The 22,999-nt window shown below is 48.4% G+C and overlaps 4 protein-coding genes and 1 long non-coding RNA gene across 20 annotated transcripts in view; 3 read left to right on the top strand and 2 right to left on the bottom strand.

Moving 5' to 3' along the window:
• The window catches only part of FCHSD1 (FCH and double SH3 domains 1), a 10,243-nt gene extending 8,735 nt beyond the window's left edge, over window positions 1-1,508 (top strand). For 4 of the 6 annotated variants that reach the window (XR_005355455.1, XM_038530438.1, XM_038530440.1 and 1 more), the window contains 2 exons: window positions 828-883; window positions 1,007-1,508. Coding sequence is in view for 4 of the 6 variants with exons in the window: in XM_038530438.1 (XP_038386366.1) it covers window positions 828-883; window positions 1,007-1,072 (122 nt within the window). In the remaining 2 variants the exon portion in view is untranslated. The other 2 variants (XR_005355456.1, XM_038530439.1) reach the window with 2 other exon arrangements.
• The window catches only part of RELL2 (RELT like 2), a 6,103-nt gene extending 394 nt beyond the window's left edge, over window positions 1-5,709 (bottom strand). Inside the window, exons 1-9 of one of the 7 annotated variants that reach the window (XR_005355457.1) lie at window positions 4,864-5,709; window positions 4,200-4,680; window positions 3,739-3,804; window positions 3,572-3,638; window positions 2,951-3,136; window positions 2,315-2,690; window positions 2,155-2,188; window positions 1,069-1,141; window positions 57-943 (exon numbers count right to left, since the gene is read on the bottom strand). Coding sequence is in view for 5 of the 7 variants with exons in the window: in XM_038530449.1 (XP_038386377.1) it covers window positions 2,156-2,188; window positions 2,315-2,690; window positions 2,951-3,136; window positions 3,572-3,638; window positions 3,739-3,804; window positions 4,200-4,383 (912 nt within the window). In the remaining 2 variants the exon portion in view is untranslated. Of the gene's footprint in view, window positions 1-56; window positions 944-1,051; window positions 1,142-1,501; window positions 1,919-2,154; window positions 2,189-2,314; window positions 2,691-2,950; window positions 3,137-3,571; window positions 3,639-3,738; window positions 3,805-4,199; window positions 4,681-4,844 lie in introns of those variants that run through there. The other 6 variants (XM_038530448.1, XR_005355458.1, XM_038530449.1 and 3 more) reach the window with 6 other exon arrangements.
• On the top strand, window positions 5,411-20,294 carry HDAC3 (histone deacetylase 3). 3 transcript variants are annotated; one of them, XM_038530443.1, is made up of 15 exons: window positions 5,411-5,438; window positions 6,011-6,093; window positions 7,456-7,598; window positions 12,266-12,347; window positions 12,478-12,534; window positions 12,655-12,710; window positions 13,095-13,228; window positions 13,755-13,835; window positions 14,221-14,294; window positions 14,459-14,523; window positions 15,652-15,741; window positions 15,875-15,933; window positions 16,218-16,297; window positions 16,577-16,734; window positions 19,622-20,294. In XM_038530443.1, the coding sequence occupies exons 1-15, from the start codon at window positions 5,426-5,428 to the stop codon at window positions 19,689-19,691; spliced, it is 1,245 nt and encodes a 414-aa protein (XP_038386371.1). In that variant the 5' UTR covers window positions 5,411-5,425; the 3' UTR covers window positions 19,692-20,294. The 3 variants fall into 3 exon arrangements, with proteins under 3 accessions (XP_038386371.1, XP_038386370.1, XP_038386372.1); XM_038530442.1 differs by lacking the exon at window positions 5,411-5,438 and adding an exon at window positions 5,761-5,904; XM_038530444.1 differs by lacking the exon at window positions 5,411-5,438 and adding an exon at window positions 5,806-5,924.
• Window positions 15,438-22,999, bottom strand: LOC119870211. Its single transcript, XR_005355463.1, has 3 exons — window positions 22,753-22,999; window positions 21,281-21,374; window positions 15,438-16,773 (listed from the first exon to the last, which is right to left on the bottom strand). It is a non-coding gene; the product is annotated as an uncharacterized LOC119870211 (long non-coding RNA).
• DIAPH1 (diaphanous related formin 1) overlaps window positions 22,217-22,999 on the top strand; it is a 97,613-nt gene continuing 96,830 nt past the window's right edge. For 2 of the 3 annotated variants that reach the window (XM_038530398.1, XM_038530400.1), the window contains exon 1: window positions 22,282-22,398. In XM_038530398.1, coding sequence (XP_038386326.1) covers window positions 22,282-22,398 — 117 coding nt within the window. Of the gene's footprint in view, window positions 22,399-22,999 lie in introns of all 3 variants that reach the window. The other variant, XM_038530399.1, reaches the window with a different exon arrangement.

The raw sequence follows: 22,999 nt of genomic DNA, 5'->3' as shown, positions 1-22,999 counted from the left end.
CTGGAAGGGGAAGAGATGGGGAGAAGAAAGGTTATACTCGGCTCCTCTTCCTGCCCTCAGGAACCTCCTCCATCAGGCTCACAGAAGCATGATGGTGAGAAGAGCTTGGGCTTTGGAGGGGAGGCAAGTGCATTGTTGAGACTTTGCCTGTGACTTCCCAATGTGTGGGTTGGGGTGGGATGTTTAACCTGCCTGGGCCTTTACAGAGTAAGGTGAAAGGTCCCTACCTCACCTGAGTTGTTATGTGCTAGAAAGATGGGCCTAGCACTGTGCCTGGCACATAGTAGTACCATGGCTATAGTAGCCATTTTCTCATGATGATTAGTTTACAAATTAGGCAGCATTTCCCATTATTTTCCCACTATGTATCTTCTGCCTTTAATGTTCTTGAATACTGCAAACACCTTGGTTTGTGTCATTTTCCTTCTTGGAATGTCCACTTTTTCTAAAACCTTCTGGTACTTTCACTTTCTTCATGGAGCCTCCCTGATTCCCAAGGTCCCTCTGAACATCTTCTGCACCCCCTTCTCCAGTACCTATCGTTCACTTTGAATGATTTAGCACTCAGTCATTCACTGTTTGTTGGCTTTTCACTATTGGGTTCCTGACAGCCATAGGGAATGGGGGTGCTGTGAATCTCATCTCCCCCTCTCAGCAGGTGCCAAATAAGTGCAGAGGATGGATGGATTGATGGATTTTATGGCTCTGAGATTAGTGACTATTTGTTAATTCATCAAATATTTACAGAGTTCCACTCTCCTAAGTGCTGGAGATGCAGCAATGAACAAAACAAAGCCTGAAGAATGACTTGTGGTTCTTGTTTGCAGACCAAGACCTGGGCTGCCCTGCACCCCTGGACATGATGGCACCTCGACTCAGGCCGGTAAGGGTCCCCCCTTGGAGGAGACTGTGTCATTCTACTTGTCCTGCTTTGTCTGCAGGGCTGAGAGAATGGACAGGGATAGCTCCAAGGAGGGTTCTGGAGCACTGACTGTGTTCCCTACAGATGCGCCCACCGCCTCCCCCACCAGTTAAAGCTCCGGATCCTGGCCACCCAGATTCTCTCACCTGAAGCCAGGGGGACTGCCATCCCCCAGTGATGCTGCTGTCCCATGATGTCAGAGACCACCCTCTCAATGATCTGGAGTGACAAAGCCAAAAGCTGGAGTCTCCCCCATTTCCACTCTCACCTCCCTGGGTAGAAACTTTCTCTCTCCCCATTTCTGGGGCTGGAACTCACTCCTTTCCCCCCCGCCATCATACTTCTCTCTTTAGGGTTGGAACAACCCCTCTTTCTTCTGCCACTAGCCCACCTTTAAGGTGGTGAAATATCCTGAAATATCTGGGGCTGGAACCCGTCTTCCAAAGTCTTGAGTGGCTCCAGCCCATCCGTGTCTCCGCCCTGGCTCTTTGACCCACCCCACTGTGTCTGTGACCCATGCCACATAGGTTGGGAGCTGGGATAGGGGCGGGCCTGTCAAAAGGAGCTGGAGCCAGTATGCAAAACAGCTGTAATGGTCTGAGTGGATTTATTGACAGTGAATAAAGGGCACTAAGCCCAAGCCTGGGCCTGGGCCTCTTGTGCCAAGAGGGCAGGGGGCCTAAGGTGCTATTGCTTTAAGGGCCCACCGAGGGCAGGGTCCTGTTCCCAGCTTCCACGCTCTAGCAAATGGAGTGAGGTGATGGGGAAGGGGTCAGGCGGCCTGTTGGCAGGCAGGTGAATTGAAAGAGACTGAGGGGTGGGAATGGGGAAGACTTCTCCCGAGGTCCCCCAGCCTGAGACCATGCAACTCCAGGTGGAAGTAGAGCTGGTTCCTCAGCTGGGGAGCAGTGCAGTCCAGTGGAGAGGAGGGCCTTCCTGCCCACCCACCCCCTGGCCCTGCCAGCTGGTAGTCCATCAGCACAATGAAGAAGGAAGCTTGGAGGAGAGGAAGGGTAACAGTTTTGCTTTCTATTCAGGATGTGTCTCAGCTTTTCCCCAAGGGCTGCAGGACCTTCCCTATCTCCTGGAACACATGCCCACTCCCCACCACTAGACCAAAGAATTTGTAGCAAAGGCCAACCCTCAGAGTACAGCAAGCTAATGGGCTTAGGGAGTCTAAGTAGGGGATGGGAGGATGACATTATCCAACTTGGGGCCAGGGGCAGACTCACCTCACACACCCCCTGCTCCCCGTGGTGGGGACACCTGTGAGAGAGAAGTGGTCAACAATGGGAGAACAGGATGTGGGTCATAGCAGTGATACCTCTCCCACACCCAGGGTAGGAGGCAGTGGGAGCTGAGCTCACCAGAGCCCTGCCCATGTCTTCATACCTGGTGATCTGAGGTGTCCAGTTTGCTTGGCTGTCCAATTGCCTCTTGACTGGCCAGTCTTGGGCTTGGGCCCTTCCCTCCTGCCCCTTGCAGTGGCTCTGGAGAGGCTCTAGGGTTCCCCTCAAGTGCACAAGGGACTAGGCTGCCATCTCTGAGTCCTCCGTTCTGCACTGGGGGACTGGCGAGGGCTGGGGGCTGTGGCCTCTCAGGGGGCACACTCTCAATGGCAGATATCCCTGCCCTGGGCTGCCCTCCCCCAGACCCCTGACTACCCCCTGTGTCCTGCCCTCCACCAGACCCCCAGCTCCTGTCCGTGGGAGAGCCATCACGATGCTCATGTAGCCCATAGCGCTTCTCAATGTGTGTCACCCGGAACCTGAGAAGGGAGGGAACATTGGGGCTTAGGACAACTCAGAGACTGGTAGGCTTCCCTCCAACCAGGGACATCCTGGGTTTCCTGGCCACTTCCCTCTGGGCTACGGTGGGGGAAACCTCCCCAGATTGTGGAGCACATTATACAGCCTGACTTCTGCTGTAGCTCATAGAACAGAGCTGAGGCCCACCTTTGGAGTCAGGGGCCTGATAAGTGGGGATCCCCACCTCAAACTCCCTTTCTCTGGGGCTTTCTATCCCCACCTGCCTACAGAGAACACGGTAGTCTCTCCAGGCCGAGGGCGGCTCTTTCCTTCCTTGGAGCGTCCCTGACGGACAAGTGGGGGCCTCTTGTTGCGGCTGCAGTGGATGCAAGGGGCTGCAGAGCCCAGATGCACTGTGTGATGATGGGAAGGGGCTCCATCTTGCAGGCTGGAGGTAGCATCCACGCTGGACAATAGGGAAGAAGGGGGCAGCAGTGACATTACCATTTCCTTTCCATTTGCTGTTGTTCTTTCAACTTCTTAAACCCCTAGATGCCTCACTTTCCTCAGGCCCTGGCACTCTTGTATTTATCGAATAAACATGATATTAAGGTTTTAGCAGTCATGTGTTTTTCTTCCCAGGGTTGTTTGCTAAAAAGACGGCAATGTTTAACCCAAAGAGATGGCACAAGGGATAAATGTTAGGCTTGATGATATCCAGATGAGAAGTTTGGCTTAAAGGACTCAGATTTGTACAAAACTTCTGTTTTCCTATATAGGTTAGCCAGCTTTGCCTTCCCCCCAGCCCCAGACATGCGAGGAGATTGGGGAAGGATTGTGCTGGAGGAGAGGGTACTCTCCAAGGCAAGCTAAGTCATGCTGGCCCTTATTTCCAGCTCACCTGGACAGCTGCACTGTCCCTTCTCCTTCACTGTCCCCCAGCATCTCCTTCAAGGCCTCAGCATTGGCTGAGGGGAGAAGGAAAAGAGGGAGTCAGTGGAGGTGGAGGTCAGGGCAAGAGAAAGTTGAGTGGGGGTTGGAGAGAGTAAAGGGCCAGCCTACACCCACCTTCATTTTGGATGATGCAGCGAACAATCCTCTCTACTGTGTCTTCATTCATGTCATCGTCCTCAGCTGAAGGATGAGAGGTTGACAGGGAAGCAGGAAATGAGTCAGCTTTGGATGGCTATTACCTGGTGGCTTCTGTGGCTTACTGCTCAAGACACGTCCCTTTGTCTATTTGTCATCATGCTGGATGTTAGCATTTCAGGGGCCAGGACAGAAGAGATGGGAAAGTCAGTGGGAGCCCAAGACTACCAACAGTGGACACTTCCCACCCATGCTGCCTTTTCTAGCATTGTTTTCAGGGTGGTGTCATCCCACTTGCTGACTCAAGAAAGGACCATTAAACCTCTTGAAGGCTTGGTTGGGATTTGGCCTGGGTCTGTTGGCTAGGAAGGCAAAAAGAGGTGTGGGGTGAAGGGTATGGGAGAAAGGTGACTGAGCCAGATTCTAGGCTCCTCACTCACGGGGCTGGAGCTGGGCATCGTCAGGCTCCGAGCCCCTCGACGTGCGGCAGCGGTAGCCCTTCTTCTTGAGCACGTGGCAGATCATGAAGCCTACGAGGCCCATGAGGAAGAAGACCAGCACAAGCAGGAAGAGCATGTATAGCCCATGTTGGGGCGGCTCCAGGTCAGGCTGTGGTTCCGACATGAGGCCCTGGGGGACGAGCGCGGGCCAGGGCGCCTCCTGGGGTTAGGGGGCTGCAGCTAGGGACTGGGGGAGGGATAGGAATTCGGTCCTCAGGACCCCAAACCGACGAGCCTCTGAGGTCCGGCCCCACTCCCCCTACCCAACCAAGGAGCTGTCCGTGCCAGGGGTGCTGGTCCGGGGCAGGGGTGCCAGACGGCGGCTGCGCAAGCCCGCTTCCACGACCCTGATCCTGCTTCCCCGACGCCCAGAGCGTTCCCCTTTCCAGCTTGTCCTGCGCTTCCGTCCCTCCCAAGGACACTGCAGAGCGAGACGGGACGGAATTCTCAGGCGGCCGGTGCAAGAATCGCGCCTGAGTCAGCGTCCGCACCTCCTCCGCGCGGGCCTGAGCCAGGCCTCGGCAGCCCCCTCCCCTGCCTGTATTCCCGCACGACGCCACCCTATTCCCTTCCTCCCATCCTCACCACCTGGCCCACTCGGTACCGGTGGTTTGGTTCTGGCTCCGGCTCCGGCTCGGGTTCCGGCTCCAGGGACGTCCTAGTCCGGCTCAGGGCCCCCGACGCCCTCCCGGCGCTCATCCCTTGCTTCCTCCCCCTCCCCCCTTCGCCACCTCACCGGCTCCGGGCTCCGGCTGCAGATACCGGTGCCGCGGCAGGCGGGGGGAGGGAAGGATGAAGAGGGATGCGGGCTGGTTGCGAGCGGCGGCTGGCTCGGGACAACTCCGGCTGTGGGAAGGGGATGGAGATGGGGGTGGGGGGCGCCGCCGCAGCTGCCCTGGGTTCCCAAATGCCTCCGCCAGTCGCCAGCCGCCAACCCGGGACCAGGGGGCGGAGCGCAGGTGTGCGAGGCGGAGAGCGAGAGGCTTGCGCGCTTGTGAGCGCAAGTGTGGTGCGCGCGTGACTGCGCCGTCCCCCGCCGCCCCCCTTCCGCCCCCCCGGGGGAGTGTGCGGCGCCGAGTCTGGGTCCGGGTGGGGAGGACAGGCAGTCAGAAGAAAGCGCGCTCCACTGGTCTATCCCGCATGTTTGGCGCGGCTCCCGCCCTCAGATGCCTCGGTCGGGTGGGTAGCCGGGAATCTTCCCCGCCGGCAGGGGAAGTTGGCTTTCTGCACCCGAGAGGGACGGCGTGGCCGGTTCCCCGAGTCTCCTAGACCTGCCCCGTTTGGGGCAGGTGGATGGACGAGACGGCTCAGATTCCTGAGGATTTGACCCCCGCCGGAAGGAAATGACTAGCATCCTAGCACCGAAGCCCCCGGTGCTCCGTAGAGCCCAGACGCTCAGGCTCCGGAACTTGGAAGGGCGAAGCCGAGCGAGGGGCGGAACTCCGCAGGGGGCGTAGCCTGGGAGGCGGGGCCTCACCTTCCCGGTTCCGCAGAGGCAAGCTGCGTGCTTACGCAGCACGTAGGAGCGGGGGTGGGGCAGGCGGCCGGGCGGGTGGTGGTGGAGGTGCGGGGCCTGGTCCCGCCGGCACCATGGCCAAGACTGTGGCCTATTTCTACGACCCCGATGTGGGGAACTTCCACTACGGTGAGGAAAGGAGGTTGTAGGTGAGGGGTTTCGGGACGCGGAGGTTTCGAGGCGGGGGCTACAACTCCAACGACGGGAACTGACGAACTCTCTTCTCCCACCCCAGGGGCAGGGCACCCTATGAAGCCCCATCGCTTGGCATTGACCCACAGTCTGGTCCTGCACTACGGTCTCTATAAGAAAATGATCGTGAGTCTCGCCGTCGCTGCTGGGTATTAAGGGTGCGGGCGAGTTGTGTGGCCCTACGATATAGGTGGGCTGCCCTGAATGCACCAGGTGCGACCCACCCTTGGGGTGGGGGTTGGGGGTTGGGGGTTGGGGAGGCTGGATATAAGGAGCCTAGAGCACCCGCCATATGCCCAGTGTTGGTGGGTGGATCCACCGCCTTAATGGGAGTTACTTTTTCAAACCTTAGGTTGGCCACTTTTGACCTCAGGTGGACCAACCTCTGGCCTGTGGTTAGGGTGGAATGGGGCTGGTTTGAAGACAGAGGTGTTTTTCTCCCTAGCGTCTTAGGATGTGGGCAGTGCTGTGGCTTCAGGAGAGAGGGGCTGGGTTACTTTATCTGGATGTGACGTGTTCCCACCGCAATTCTCACCCCTTCTCTGCCACCTCTCTCCACCTCCAAGGAGCTATAGCTCCAGGAGGGACTGCAGCCCTGTGTGCAAATGTGTGTATGGAAGAGAGCAGGAGATGTTCTGGGAATTTCTTTGTCAACTTAGCATACCCTCACAGGGTTATATTTAATTGCTACCCAGTCCTCCATCTCCCACATATGCACATGGGGACAGACAATCCCCATTTATAGGAATTTATAGTTGTGATAGGCAATTATAACAGTTAAGCTCAGCCCTCATGCGTCACAAGGGGAATTAGTCAATAGTATGAATGAGTGTTGTCTACTGTTTGTGCTGAGGCACAGTCTAGCGAATTAATTATAGAAAAGACCAAGGTGATATTAGTGCATGAATCTCTGAATCCCTTGAAATTGTTTGTTGATATATTCCTGTGTATATATTATCTCGGGAGAGAAGCTTTTTGTTCTTGCCCAATTTCTAAAGAAGTATGTGAACCCCTCAAAAGGTAATACATTTCTGGCTTCACACCTTGGCACCCTGGGGTTTTAATTAGTAAGTTGTCATATAACCCATATTATTTAACTCTAAAATTAAGAATTCAGAGAAGAGAGAGGATGGAATCAGAGCCAGGGGGAAGAGATGAGTATGGCGGAAAAAAAATAGGAGATCCAAGGAACAGGGCAGGTGGATAAGGGCTCAAGGTTGAGAAGGCGGGAAAGGTTGGGCTGGAAGTAGGAAGGAGAAGGCAAGCCCATTAGTTTTTTGGATGCTTGATTGTAGTACCCCACCTGACTAATCAGAGCCTCTCTTCTTCACTGACCTTTGCTTCATAGAATAACAAGAATTGGAGGGGTGAGGGGACTGCTGATGTGTGGTTTTTGGATAGTCCACAGGGCTGGGTTCAATGTGGGGAATCTCAGCCTGATGAATAGGACTGACTTTGCCTGGGTTCACCTTATGTTTCCATCCCGAGGTCTTCAAGCCATACCAGGCCTCCCAGCATGACATGTGCCGCTTTCATTCTGAGGACTACATCGACTTCTTGCAGAGAGTCAGCCCCACCAATATGCAAGGCTTCACCAAGAGCCTTAATGCCTTCAACGTGGGCGATGACTGGTGAGGGGAGAACTGGGATTTTTTAATGCCAGAATTTCAAGGAGAACACTTGAGTGAGGTCTTGTGACAGCAGTGGGAACATATGAATGGGGTCCTGTTTGTCAGTGAATCATCATTTTACTCATTTGGTTATTCAGCAAATGTTGGTCATTTGCTCTAGGCCAGGCCCAGTGCTAAGTGCTGGCAATGCAATGATACACAACAACAAAATTTTAATATTACAGTTGTGCTAAGTCCTGTGAAGGAGAGGTATCTGGCAGACTGTGAGAGTGTATACATGGGGAATTACCCATCTTGGGAGTGGGCTGATCAGTAGAGGCTTCCTAGAGGAAGTAATGGAGATTAAGGTAAGATCTGAAGAAAGAGCAGGGTTAATTAGATGAAATGTGGTTGGGAGGATAGGAGGTGAGGTCAGGAATGTTGTGGGTATTAGGGACAACATGTGCTTGAGGGTCTGTGAGAGGTTGGTGTGTCACTCACTTGAGGAACAGAAAAAAGGTCATTCACTGAATGAAAATGAAAAGAAAAATTATCTGAATTGTGGCTAAAGAGAGGGGCAGGGCCTGTAAAAAGTAAATAACCCTATTATGAATTAGGGCTCTTATCCCTAGAGTAGAGGGAAATTATCAAAGTGCTCTCAAAGCAAGAGAGTGATTTACATTGTGAGAGGTTTATACCGAGCTTTATCATACAAAGAAGGCTCAGAGTTAGGCCCTGTGAGGAAGGGAACAGATAACAAAGATAAGCCGTTATCCTGGCTTACATTCTCATGTATATTCATGAAGATGTAGTGATCATAACAGCTACCATTTATTCAATTTATTTTTAGCCTTTGTATTAGGAAACTTTCAAATATTTCTGAAAGAATAGCATAGTGAACTCCCATATATCCATCACCACCTGTAGCCCTTATGAGCCAATGGACAGTCTTACTTCATCTGCATCCCAGATTATTTTATTTTAGTTATTTTTTTTTTGGTTTGTTTTAGGAGAGAGAGTGTACAGGGGTGGGGGTGGGGGAGGCAGAGGAAGAGGGACAGAGAGAATCTTAAGCAGGTTTCATGCCCAGTGCAGAGCCCTATGGGACATGGGTAGATGTGGGGCTTGATGCCAGGCTCGATCTCACAACCCTGAGATCATGACCTGAGCCAGAATCAAGAGTCAGGTGCTTAACCAACTGAGCCACCTAGATCTCCCTGCATCTCAGATTATTTTATTTTATTTTTTAAAGATTTTATTTATTTATTCATGAGAGACACAGAGAGAGGCAGAGACATAGGCAGAAGGAGAAGCAGGCTCCATGCAGGGAGCCCGATGTAGGACTTAATCCCAGGACTCCAGGATCACGCTCTGAGCCAAAGGCAGCTGCTCAACTGCTGAGCCACTCAGGTGTCCCCATCCCAGATTATTTTATTTTATTTTATTTTATTTTATTTTATTTATTTATTTATTTTTTAAAGATTTTATTTATTCATGACAGAGAGAGGCAGAGACACAGGCAGAGGGAGAAGCAGGCTCCATGCAGGGAGCCCAACATGGGACTTGATTCCCCCGGGTCTCCAGGATCACGCCCTGGGCTGAAGGCGGTGCTAAACCACTGGGCCACCAGGCCTGCCCCCGGATTATTTTAAAGCAAATCTCAACTGATAGATTTTTTTAACTGGTGTCTCTAAATGATACTCTTAAAAATACACATGCACACTGTCATTATCACACCTAAAAAATTAACAGTAATTCTTTAATATCATCATAAATGTAGTCAGTATTCAGATTTCTCCCAACTGCCTCCTAATTTTTTCTTTTTTTAAGTTGATGCATTTAGGGTCTACACCAAGTCCATGCATTGTATTTGGTTGATAAGTCTCTTAAGACTTTTAATCTGTAATGTTTCCTTCTCTACCTTGAATTTCTTTTTTTTTTTTTTTAGATTTTGTTTATTTATTTGAGAGACAGAGTGAGTGAGTGAGAGAGAGAGAGAGCACAAGTGGGAGTAGGGGCAGAGAGAGAGGGAGGTACTGACTCTTTGCTGAGCAGGGAGCCCAGTGTGGGGCTCAATCCCAGGACCCTGGGATCATGACCTAAGCTGAAGGCAGACGGTTAACTGACTGAGCCACCAAGGTGGCTACCTTGAAGTTATTTCTTGAAGAAACCAGGCTATTGGTTCTGTAGAGTTTCCTACAACAGTTACTTTTTATTGAGTGCATACTCTGCTGTGCTGAGGTTTGCTGGTATCCACTTCATTCTCACACCTGTAAGAGCTGTAATAATCCTTTGCCTTAATTTAGGCATAAAGAAACCAAAATTTGAGGAGATTTAGGTAACTAACCGGAATTAAAAAACTGATCAGTGGAAGTGGCAGGATTCAGATCCAGAGCCCTGGTTTTTAAACACTACACTTTTCCTGAAAGATGCTACTGATGGAAGCACTCTGACCTGCAAGGTAGAAGCCAGCTTCTTAGGCTGGCATTAAGTGCCTTCCCCAGCTTATTCCCACACCTCTCCTTGCACAGGATGCCTTCCTGGAATGCCCTTTGTTCCTCATTCAACCTCTCTAAGGCCTTCCTGGCCTTCACCCTACCTTGAAGCTTCACACCACTAAACCTTTCTTGACCACACCAGGCGCAGAGATCTGCCCTGCACACACTGCTCTAGTCATCTGGTGTTTAGTCGTATGTTATCTTGGGAAATTTCTTGTTTTTTTGTTATTGCTGCTACTATTGTTTCTGAGCTCACTTTACAGGTATGGGAATGCAGAATCAGCCCTCAGGACCCAACTGGGGCTCTGTAACTATTCTCTGTGCAGTTAGGGAATACTACCACTGGGCCCTTTGCACTATATTAGTTATGCTATCAAACTTAAGCTATAGTCATGCTTATCATTCTCATTTCAGGTGAATCAGGGATTTTCCCTTTTAATTAATTTCTGATTGTTTTCTAATTAATCTACTATAAAAAGCCCAATTATCCTGCAAGGCTTTTAATGGGGGAAAAAAGCAGTCCCAGATCTGTGCCTCTCACCCAGAAATCCCATTCCCAGAGGCAGCCACTTTCAGCACCTTTAGCTGATTTTTCTGATATATATCTTTGGATTTCAAAGCAATGATGCTAATCTACTACTGGTACCGATCATCTATAGTACTACGTAATGCCTACTCCATGTCAGGTATTATATTAAATGCTTCACAGCTATTAGGTCATTTGATATCATCAATCTCTGTGAATCAGGATCTGTTATTGGCTCCTTTTCACAGATGAGGAGACCTAGACACAGAAACTTTAAGTAACTTGCCCAATCTCATGATCGTGGGTAGGTGTTAGAGGCTCAAGCTTGAACCTAGGTAGTCTGGCTCTAGAATCTGGGCTCTAAAATCATGCTACCTTATTATAGTGTCTCATAATATGCTTGTATTGCTATTTTTTCACTTTTCAACTTCAAGCATTGTCTATAAAGCTCTTAGTTTGGGAAATGAGCATTTAGGCTCCTCATACCATCTCCCCAACTTACCCTTCCCTTCCGGCTTCATGATATAGCTGTATCACAATTTTTATTAAATAAGTATTGTATGTTTACATTGTTAAAATTTTGAAAAATTCATTTACTACCCAGGTAAATAATATACTGTGGCTTAATATTATTACTTGTACACTTTTTTGTTTTTCCTGTACTTGGTAATTGCATTTTTTTCATTTGCTTAGTTTTCTAGGTATCAATCATTAGTTCTTTCCAGAACTTTTGAGAAACTATAAAATTCTCTACAGTTCTCTTTTTCACAGTCAAATGTGTCAGGTGTACTATTTTTTTTTTAAACCTAAAAGTAAGGATCTTTTAAGCCTATCCTTTTTCATAAGTCAAGTTTTTGAAGATATAATTTGCATGCAGTAAAATTCACCCTTTTTAGTTCTGCAGTTCCAAGAGTTTTGACAGTATATATCAAAGTATAGATTATTTCCATTATCCCACAAAGGGCCCTTATACCCTTTTATAGTCTATGTCTTTTCTCCAGCTTAGCTCTGGGCAACTACTGATCCGAGGTCTGTCCCTACATTTTGCTTTTTCCAGAGTGTTATATAAATGGAGCTTTATAGTGTATAACCTTTTGTATCTGGCTTCAAGCGTCTCTTTTTTATAAAAAAAGAAAATGGTAATACTTATAACTAATATTTATCAATGTGTAGAATACTAGGTATCACATACTATGTTAACTGTTTTAACAGCTTTCTGTGGGTTATCATTATTACTATTTCAGGTATGTAGGAATGCAGCTTTTTCTTAAAAATATATGACTCTAAAGAATGTTTTTGAACATTGTGTTAAAATATGATACCCATAAAAGAATCTTTAAAGATAAAGTTTATGTTCCCTCTCAAATTATTTCCTTTTTGGCATGTGTACTTAAGTACCTAGAAGCTGCCTACTTTTCTCCCCAACCAGGATACAAACTCCCTGACAGAATTTAATGCTTTTTTACTTCCCATCCGATGCCTTACATAGGTCTTGGTACCTGGTCTGGATATCTGTTGAATAAATTTGCAGATAACTCAGGCATATAGGGGCTGGGGAGAAGTTTATTGAAGAATGGGGGTTAGAGGAGTTTGGGGTCAGGGGAGAGGTGTAGGAAGGGCCTAGAGAGAGGTAAAGGGCTCTGACTTACTTCTCTTTCCTGCAGCCCAGTGTTTCCCGGGCTCTTCGAGTTCTGTTCTCGTTACACAGGCGCATCTCTGCAAGGAGCAACCCAGCTGAACAACAAGGTGCCTGTGGCCCTGAGTCCTGTTCTCCCTTTCCTATGGGCCCTTCCAGCTCAAGGCCTTAACCCTGACCCTGAGCTTCCAGCTTTGGGGGTGGGCAAGTAGGACTATGAGCTCGGTGTTTGTTTTTCAGATCTGTGATATTGCCATTAACTGGGCTGGTGGTCTCCACCATGCCAAGAAGTTTGAGGTGAGTGAAGAGGTGATGGGGGAGACAATGAGTGCCCTAGCATAGGTGGTCGGGATGACATCAGGGGCAGCTGGGTAGAGGAATTGTTACTCTCTTCGTAAGACCACTGTCTCACCATAGGCCTCTGGCTTCTGCTATGTCAATGACATTGTGATTGGCATCTTGGAGCTGCTCAAGTAAGTAGCCTGGGAGGAGATGGAGGGATATGAGACCCATGGCCGAGGAGTTCTATTACACTATGCTGGCCCTGACCCTTTCCTCTGCCCCTACACTAGCTTCTTCATAGTTTTTAGTGCTTTACTCAGACTACCTATTCCCTGCTCTGCTGCAGACTCCCTGCTGCCCACTCACATTTCAGTCTTCTCTGCACATCCCTCTCCTGTCCCTGCCTCCAGGCAAGAGTCCCAGCGTTGCCTATAGGGAACTGGTATTAGGTTTCAGGTGATTTGGGCTTAAGTAGAATCTTCGTAATTCCAGATCTTGTTTTGGGAGGTGTGAATTGGGGGTGTTCTTGCTGGGGTTCCCTTCTACCTCAGACCCTGGCTTGGCTCTCATTCCAGGTACCACCCTCGGGTGCTCTACATTGATATTGACATCCACCATGGTGATGGAGTTCAGGAAGCGTTCTACCTCACTGACCGGGTCATGACAGTTTCTTTCCACAAATACGGAAACTACTTCTTTCCTGGCACAGGTATGGGAATAAGGATGATCATCCCCTTCACACCCTCAACTCTTTACCGTGATAGCCTCCTGCTCAGCCTTCAGGTCTTGGCTCAGGTGACTTCTCAGAGAAGTGTGTCCTCACCACCACAGTTAGAGTAATCCCTCCTTCCCCATTACTACCCCATGTCACTGCTTGCTTCTCTCAGAGCACTCATTGCTGCTTGTATTTATTGCAGTGTTTTGTTTTGTTTACTGTCTTGTTTCATCATGCCCACCCCCCAAGAATATAAGCTTGGTGGGATTTCATTAATTTCATCCATTCTCTCTATTGCTATATCCCCAGTATCTACTGCACAGGTTGGCTCATGGTAGGCCCTCAAAGATTATTTGTTGAATGAATGTAAGCCACAAGAGAGTAAATGTCTATAGGGAACATGCAGTGGAGGTACATAGATATAGTGAGAGGCCCTCAGTGTACAGATTGAAGTTAAGGCAGCTGCGTTGTGGGTACTTCCTGTGTATGGCTCCTACCCCCTCCTCCCACCTCCCTATAGGTGATATGTATGAAGTTGGAGCAGAGAGTGGCCGTTACTACTGTCTCAATGTGCCCTTGCGGGATGGCATTGATGACCAGAGTAAGTATTGAAGTCTTTTCCCTGCTTACTAGGCCCCTTCTTCCTCTCTTTAAATTAACCTCTTCTGCCTGGTATTGTCTACTGTTGGGCCAGGTGTCCTTAAGGATGAATGGCCTTCAGAGGGACCATTAACCACCCCTCCCTCCCCCGGAAATTGTATGCAACATATTAGGTGTATGTGCATTTTTCTGGGAAAAGGGTCATTGGCTTTCATTAGTCACTCAGAATGCTCTGGGACCCCATCCAAAAGTTGAGAACCATTGATTTGGTTCTTTGGGTTGCCCCTTTCCCTGGGCTACATGCTCGCTCAACCCCTTTTTTCCTTTTGTTCCCTGTCTCCCCATCCCCTTGGGGTGCCAGGTACCCACCTTTGGCCCTCTCTCAGGTTACAAGCACCTTTTCCAGCCAGTTATCAACCAGGTGGTGGACTTCTACCAACCCACGTGCATTGTGCTCCAGGTAATACTCTAGGTGCCTCCTCAAGAGGGTTCTGCTTGGGCTTAGGGGAAGAGAGCAGGGAGGAGGATAGCCCTTGTGTTTATTGGGGAAGTGAAGTGAAGGACATCTGGGACATTCTGGTCAGTTATCCCCCTGCAGCTGCCTGGGGTTTTGCTTTTTTGCAGTGTGGAGCGGACTCTCTGGGCTGTGACCGTTTGGGCTGCTTCAACCTCAGCATTCGAGGACATGGGTGAGACTTGCCCTCCATCTCTGCCCCCAGGTTTTCAAAGTGGCTTTGGGTCTCAGTACATGGAGTAGGTAGGGGTAGTTGGTGAATGGGCCATAGGAAGAATAAGAGAGTCACTCTCAGGCAGAGAGACACTGAGACATGGGAGAGCTGGTGTAGCTGAGGATGTGAAGTAAAAGCAGTCAGACAAGAACACATGTCAAACCATCTCCGCAAGCTGGAGGTGTGGTAAGGTTGGCCTAAGAAGTTGGCAGTGGTAAGATTGTGCAGAGCCGTTAGACCCTGGTGAGAATTCTGGATTGCATTTCAGATATGATGGGAAACTGTTGGAAGATGTTAAACAGGGAAGTGACATGATCCAATTCATGTTTTAAAGCTACTGCTTGGGGCATCCCTGGGTGGCTCAGTGGTTTAGTGCCTGCCTTCAGCCCAGGTGTGATCCTGGGGTCCCGGGATCAAGTCCCACATTGGGCTCCCTGCATGGAGCCTGCTTCTCCCTCTGCCTGTGTCTTTGCCTCTCTCTATTTCTCTCTCCCTGTGTCTCTCATGAATAAATAAATAAAATCTTTAAGAAAAAAAATAAAGCTACTGCTCTGATTGGTGAATGGAGGAAGGTTTAGGGTAGGGGTAGGGGACAGGAGTGAAAATGAGAAGGCCAGTTAGGAATCCCTTGGTGTTGTCCAGGCAGCAGATGTGGTACCTGGGCTTAGGTGGAGATGGCCAATGAGAAGTAGGTGATTTGAGTTATATTTTAGAGGCTGGAGCTGACAGCACTTGCTGGTGCTTTGATGAGAATAGTTGGTTAACAAATGAGATGCCAGGATGGGTATTGAGCAGGAGGGAGGTGGGAAGGTCCTCATTTCAATTTTTACTGAGACACAACATACATATATATATATTTTTTTTTCTTGCTCCACACGCAGGACTTTATTTGGACTGGGGCCGTCACAGGCCTACATACATATATTAAAGTACACATATCTCAAGGGTACAACTCAGTGAATTTCACTACCTAGATCAAGATACGGAATCTTTTCTAGTTCCCTTGTGCCCTTTCCAGGCAATACCTAGAGAGCTATACTTTGGCTTTTGATAACTTCCTCCAGCCATTCCTTTGGTTCCTTTTAACAGAGAATGTGTCGAATATGTCAAGAGCTTCAATATCCCTCTACTGGTGCTAGGTGGTGGTGGCTATACTGTCCGAAATGTTGCCCGCTGCTGGTGAGTATGCTTCCTGATTTTTCTCTTCTTTCTTATCCAATGCGAGTTGGTGAGTTGCGGGCTCCCTGAGATGTGGCCAGATAGGCCCTTCAGTCCACTTGCTCAGGTAGCCCACTCTGCTGCTTTGTTTCAGGACATATGAAACATCACTGCTGGTAGAAGAGGCCATTAGTGAGGAGCTTCCCTATAGTGGTAAGGACCACTGCATGATACTGCCACAGTAGGAGGCATTCTCAGAAGACCCTGGAACGCCTGATTTGAAGACAGATGGGAATTAATTTTTTTTTTTTTTTTATTACTGATGGGAAATTTGACACTCTAGGAGCTCTGCAGACTAAATTCTTGAGTTCAGAGCAGGGAAAAGATTAGAGAGCCATTATGCAGGGGTTTGGGATGGGAAGGAAATAGATTGGGAAGTCTTGGGACCTCCCTGTCTCTGATATGCCTTCTTTTCTAATCTCCCTTTCCCTGCTTAGAATACTTCGAGTACTTTGCCCCAGACTTCACGCTCCATCCAGATGTCAGCACCCGCATCGAGAATCAGAACTCACGCCAGGTCAGCAGCTTGGAGAGGCTGAATACAAGGGTCGAGGAGAGGCCAGGAGAGGTCCAGGATGTGGGAAATTGGAGAAATCAGAGAACAGAAAGAAGTTCTCAGCTATCACTATCACTTTTATCAGCTAGGAGGCAGCCCAGGTTAAAGTAGAGGTGACTGGGGCTGGGAGAAGAGACAGTTATCAGGTGGGGATTAGAACAAGGATGGTAAGGGTGAAATGCAGCTAGAAGGATAGATGCTCTGGGAATCATTCGCTCTCTTTTCCAAATCCCCAACCAGTATTTGGACCAGATCCGCCAGACAATCTTTGAAAACCTGAAGATGCTGAACCATGCACCCAGTGTCCAGATTCATGATGTGCCTGCGGACCTCCTGACCTATGACAGGACTGATGAGGCTGATGCAGAGGAGAGAGGTCCTGAAGAGAATTACAGCAGGTCTGGGGTGGCGACTTGAGGGCAGGGGTTTCCAGCAGGCTTGTCAGGGAAGTTAAGGGGAAAAAACAAATTGGAAGGCATGAGCTTAATTGTCTCCAGCTTACTTCCTTTAGTGTCACTACTCTGGTCAGTTGTAATTCCCCACTCTTTGTGTATATGTGTGCCATAAATAAGTAACTTTTTTTTTTTTAATAAGTAACATTTATTGTCAGAATTTTAAACAGCACCAAAACATGGTAAGTTTGCATTCACACAATCCCAGACCAGTTCCACAAAGTAACCATTGTTGATAGTTTGATTTCTATCTTTTCAGATAGACTTTTCAGTAGATTATAATAGTATATTCAGCGTGCACATATGAACACAAATGTACATAAACAGTCATTCTTAGAGTTTGTGCATCTTTTTTTTAAAAATGCAAGTTGGATCATTTTGTACAGGTTGCTCTACAATTTACAACTTTTTTTTTTGGTAAACAGTATATCTTTCCATGCAATTATATAGATCTGCTTCATTATTTTATCTGCTGTATAATATTCCATTATATGCATTGTGTGGTTATAGCATAATTTTAACCAAGTACCATTGATGGCATTTATAATATTTCCCATTTTTTCACCATTACAAAGAATGTGCCACTGAACTCCTTGCATGCATGCGTGTGTGTGTGTGTGTGTGTGTGTGTGTATCTTTGCATACTCGTTGGAGTAAGTTAGATTCCCAGAATTGTTGCTGCTTAGGTCAAAGATTGTGTGCACTAAAATTTTTTGTATCTGCTACCAAATTGCCTTCCAAAAAATCTTCCAAAAAATAGTTTATAATCCTTATAGCATTTTATTTGCTCCTTCCAGGTTCAGAGCTATACAGGTCACTGGTTGTATACTGCTCTCTAAGGCCCTTTGGTTTATTTCCTTTGTTCATTTTTTCAGATGTAACAATTACACTATGGCTATTTTTTATTTTTTATTATTTTTTTTACATTTTTATCTTTCTGAGATACATGCTAAAATATTTACAGATGCATTGAATAAGGGAAAAAAAGAGATTAGGATAGAGTTGTGTTTTTTTCATCCCAGAATTGGCTTTTCTGAAAAATGAAGGGAAAAGACAGCAGAACCCAGAAGTGGAGAAACAGATGCACTTAATGGAGAACAGATATCCTTATATGACTGAGGGCTAACCACAGCTGGACACTTGTACCTCCCACGCAGTGTTAGAGGTTTGAGCTGGCTCTGCTGCAGAGTCTGATGGCCTTCTCAGTCCCTTCCAGAATCTGCTTCTTTGTCTTAGAGATCAGCTTCTACATCGCTCCTTTAGACCTGGGCTTTACAGACTTGGACTTTTGGGACCAGTCCACTCCTCTCCTCCATGAACACCCCCTTACTCCCACTCCTGGTTGATGAAGTATATGAATATCTGGCTTAAGGATTCCTTTTTAACGTTATCACCTCCTTGTCAACTTTTCCAGGTCTCTGAGGCTTGACTTCTAGAAATTGATTTTCTTAAAAACTTGTTTTAAGTTACTCTTTTAGGCAAAGTTAGGCTTTTTTGTCTCTGGTTCTAGGCTGGTATCTGGGCCTAGTGTCTGTATAATACTACCCCCTCCCAACAGCCAGCAGAAGCCTCAGGCCTCTTCCTGTCCTAAGCCCTCCCTCAGCCCTCCCTCACTGTCAGACCACCCACCAAGTTCCTGTTCTTTGACGCCTATAGCTCCAGCTTGCATATCACTTGCAGAGTACTAATAATAGGAGTTACTGACTTTGTGGGTTTGCTAAGCACCAAACTCAATACTAAATGCTTTATATTAAGACATGCCATCATGTCATCATTCTGGTATCATCAGACACCCCTGAGAGGTGGCTGTTAGCCTTAAATTGCAAGAGGAGGAATCTAAGGCTCAGACAGGTTAAGTAACGTGTCACAGGTCCCACGGCTAGTTAAATATCAGGGCTGAGAGTTAAACCTGAGTCTGTGACTCCACACCTGCGCGCCTGATGCACTCAGAGGTAACTGAGACATTGCTTACCAGGCAGGGCCTTTCCTAACTTTGTTCCCCAACTTTTCTTTGTTGACTTTCTCCCGTCTTTCTCAGTTATTACCTGGGGTCAAGGTAATTCAGTTTTCAGTTATTCGTGTTCTGCCAAAGAAGAGTTTCCCAAAAAGAAAGAAAGCAGTATTGAGTACTTACAGTCCCTGTGCTGCTTTCACATCCCTTCACTCACTCCCCGGCTTACAACTCTTCTTTCCACTGCTCTTAGAACAAAACCCGATTCTCTGAGCATGGCTTTAAAAGACATGCAGGTGCTTACTTACGTCCACGGTCTTATCTGTAACAACTCCCTTCCCTGCACACTGCTCCCTTGGTGCTCTTCCTCGAATACATCAGTCTCCCTCTGCCTGATAACTCTTGTACTAGCTTGGAATGGGCTTCCTAAGATCTCTGCTTGGCCAGCCCCTTCTCAGACTTGAAGTCTTACCTTCCTAGAACAGCTGTCTCTAATAATTCTGCCTGCAATTAACCATTTTCCTCTCTTCACTCTCAGTCACATCCCTTTATTTCATTGTGTCAGAGCACTTTCCACCATGCGAAATTATCTTTATTTATTTACTTTGTTGTTGTCAGTCTTGTTTATCCGGTAAGTTTTTTGAGGATAGGCAGAAATTTTAGCCAACTTACTCTCTACTGTACTGCTGTGACTTATGATGGTGGCTAGCACAGAGTAATGTCTCCATCTATTGACTGCATGAATGAATGGGATAGATAGCCACCAGTATCTGCCAACAGGAGAGGAATGGTTCTTTGACAGAAGGGGCCTAAGAAGTGGCTCCAGAGGGGGTACCTGTGTCTTAGAGAATAGGACCCTGATTCCTCTCCCTTGCTTTGCAGGCCAGAGGCACCCAACGAGTTCTATGATGGAGACCATGACAACGATAAGGAAAGTGACGTGGAGATTTAAGAGCAGCTGGGCTTGCTGTGTCTCAAGGAACTCCTTTTTACTTCTTGTTTGGGCAGGAGGGAAAAGGTGTGGCACCTCCAGCCCTGGATGGTCACCTTCTGGGCTTTTACTGGCGCCAGAAAACGGTTTGGAGACCACATCTGGTTTTTGAACCAACTATCCCCTTTCCTCTTCTTTGCAAGGCCTGACGATGGTACTATCGGGGACTGGATGGGGACAAGGATGACTTCCTCTAGGACATCTTGGGCAATGGGCCCTAGAGGCCTGTCCCAGCCATTTTGGCCCCCTTACTCCTTCCCTGCTTCCCTCCAACCCAGAGACTTTTAGGGATGAAGGTATAGACAGGGCTGACATTGTCTCTGATTTTCTCCTTTCCTGGGTTCTCCTATTGCAGGCCTTGTTTCCAGTGAAGGTGAAGAGTGAGGGATTTTAGGGGGCTCTGGCTCCCTAACACCTTAACCCCAGATGATGGAAATTACGGTTTTGAGTCTGGGTAGGATGTGAAAATGTCCTGTTCTAACTTTTGGCTTTATGTCCATTTTACCACTGTTTTTATCCAATAAACCAAGTTGGTATTTTTTGTACCTTTTGCCTTCCTGGGAATATTCTTAATTCTTGCTCGCTGACTATATATGAAGGAAAAAGGAAGGGGTCTGATGCTGTATATAATAAAAATCATAGTTAACATTCATTCACTTATGTTAGGCCCTGTGTATGCATTTCTACATGGATTATGTTACTCATATATAAGGAGTGAATAGAGTATTCTGGTTAAGAGACAAACCTGGGATTACTGGCTTAAGAGGGGGAGTAGAAGATGACTTCAGGTTTTGGAACCTGGGTGTTTGAAATGGTGTGATGCTAGTTGATGAAGATATACTGGGATATAACATGTCAAGTACTTAGCACAGTGCCAGACATAAGTAGGTGCTCATTATCTTAACTGTCTACATGACAAGTGATGGTAGATGCTATAGTAGCCACAAAAGTGGACCTTTCCATGGAGGAGTTCTACAATCTAGTAAGGAGTGAGGTAAATGTTACAGTGGATGTAGATAATAGTATGCTAAAGAAGAAGAATAAATGGATCACTCCTTCTATGCTTTGAACCTGTTTGTTAGTAAACTATTTTAGAAAGTAAGTAGCTTTTGAACTGTTTTTGACAAATTTGAGTTTGAAATGTGGGATGGACAGTTCTTTGCAACTTTCCACCAGGCAATTACAAAGTGGAACACAAGAGATGAAGGACAAATTTATAAGCCAGCCACTGTTGGAGAGTCCCTATAATATCCCAGGTCCTAGACTGAGCACTGGGGTGTCAGAGATGATGAGCCACTGACTACCCTCCAGGAACATATATTTGAAATTTTTTTCCAGCTGTGGGTAAGATAATTCAGTCCATACTTTGAGGGTCTACTGGGTGCTCCATAACTTTTCACAGGAGGAACAGATGTACCTGGGAATCGATGAAATTACTGAGGGAGAAATCGAGCTGGTCAAGCAAATACTCTTGGAGAACACCTCTTTTCACTCAGGTTTGGTTTCTGTCAGTAGGAAATCCTGGTCAAACATAGGACTTCCAGGCTTACCTGGGTTCAAATTTTTTGCCATTTATGTCCTTGGGCAAGTCACTTTATGTCCTTGGGTAAGTCGCGTTAACTCTCAAAAGTCCAAATTTTCTACCTGTGAAATGGCGAGATCACATGTCATCGATCACATGACAATGTGAGGCTTCAGTGAGGAAAAACAAGAGTTTTACTTAGTGCCGGGCTTAGACCAAGTGCATGGTAAATGGTAATTATTATTACTGTGTAGTCACATATTAGCAATAACTGGTTTTTCAGATTAAAAAACACAACCAGAAAATGGCAGACCTGCTATTCAAAACTAGATAATGGTGCAAAAAAAAAAAAAAAACAAAAAAAAAAACAAAACTAGATAATGTAACTCCAGGGTTAGTTGAGCTCCAGTCTAGCACTTGCTTGTCACATAGCTTTTAATAAATGACAGCTGTGGCTTTCAAATTTTTTCATATGCTTCACTGATATTATGCACATAAAAACTGTATTATCCTTGAAAGACTCGCACTGGATTTTCGTCCAAGATGACACTCTTTCTTGGCTTTTGGTTCAGATAATACCCTGGTCCGGGGTGTGAGAGGGTCTGGGCTTTACAGCCACGTGGGCACTGCACAGGAGCGGGGAGACCTGCGCCGCGCAGACCGCCAGGTGGCGCCATTCCCAGTTGAGGCCTCAGAGCCGCCCCGCCCACACACCACCCCCCAACGTGGGTCCGAATGGTTAGGCCCGCCGGGCAGGTAGCTTGCTTCCGCGCCTTCCCTCCACCCCCTCCCTTCCCCCATTGGTAGGAGCTGCGGGTCCGGGCGGAAGTGGGGCAGGAGGGCGGGAGCGAGGCGTCGCCGTTGTATATTCATGAGGCGCGCGCAGCCCGGCATACTAATGAGGCGGGGCGCGGCGGCGGGCTGAGGAGCTGCTGGGCTGCTGCGGCGGCGGCGGCGGCGGCGGCGGGTTGGGAGCTACCGGGCGGGAGCGGGGTAGGCGCGGGGTCATCTGGCAGCGCGGACCTGGACATGGAGCCGCTTGGCGGGGGCCAGGGTCCCGGCCGCGGGACCCGGGACAAGAAGAAAGGCCGGAGCCCGGACGAGCTGCCTGCGGCGGGCGGCGACGGCGGCAAATCCAAGAAATTTGTGAGTGTCCCTCCCACCCGGTTCCCTCAGGCTGGCCCCGTAACCGCCCTCCGGTCCGCAGAGACCCCCACAGTTGGCCCCAGGGGTGCACGCCCGTCTCCAGGGAGCCGCCCCCGCGCCTCTCTTCCTGGGTTTGCTAGGTCCCGGGCCCCACAGACCGACATCCTACCCCTCCGGGATCTCGGGGAGCCCCGAAGTCCCGCCCGGCTCTGGCCCCGGCAGCCTCGGGCTTCCTTCACCACCCCCGGGCCGCCCGCCTGGCCCGCACGCTCTGCCCTCCGCCCCCATAGCCCGGCGGGTCTTAGCCCCATCCTTTCCCTCTCAGCCCCACTTCCTTTCTTCTTCCTCTCTTACCCGCACACGCCTTCTCTACCTTGTCCTCCGTGCTTTTCTGAGTCCATTTTCCCTATTACCCTTATTCCCCCCACCCCCCTTTTTTGGTATCCTCTTATTTGCTTCTTCTAAAGGTCACTTCCTTCTCAAGATTGATCCCTTTCACCTGCTAACTTTCCTCTCTCCTAGCCCGGGCTCTGGGCCCTCAGCCCGGTGTCACCTGATAATCCTTCCCCTCTGGAATGTTACCTGACTTGGGCCCTGCCTT

The sequence above is a fragment of the Canis lupus genome, chromosome 2 (assembly GCF_011100685.1).
Source record: "Canis lupus familiaris isolate Mischka breed German Shepherd chromosome 2, alternate assembly UU_Cfam_GSD_1.0, whole genome shotgun sequence".
Taxonomy (NCBI): Eukaryota; Metazoa; Chordata; class Mammalia; order Carnivora; family Canidae; genus Canis; species Canis lupus.
This window is presented reverse-complemented; position numbering and strand designations above follow the sequence as displayed.

Bases quoted from the DNA above. Each gene is read 5' to 3' on its own strand.
- HDAC3 (XM_038530442.1), top strand. From the start codon at position 5,850: ATGGCCAAGACTGTGGCCTATTTCTACGACCCCGATGTGGGGAACTTC. The intron at 5,905-6,010 runs GTGAGGAAAGGA...CTCCCACCCCAG, and splicing joins TGTGGGGAACTTCCACTACG to GGGCAGGGCACCCTATGAAG. The intron at 15,742-15,874 runs GTGAGTATGCTT...GCTTTGTTTCAG, and splicing joins CGAAATGTTGCCCGCTGCTG to GACATATGAAACATCACTGC.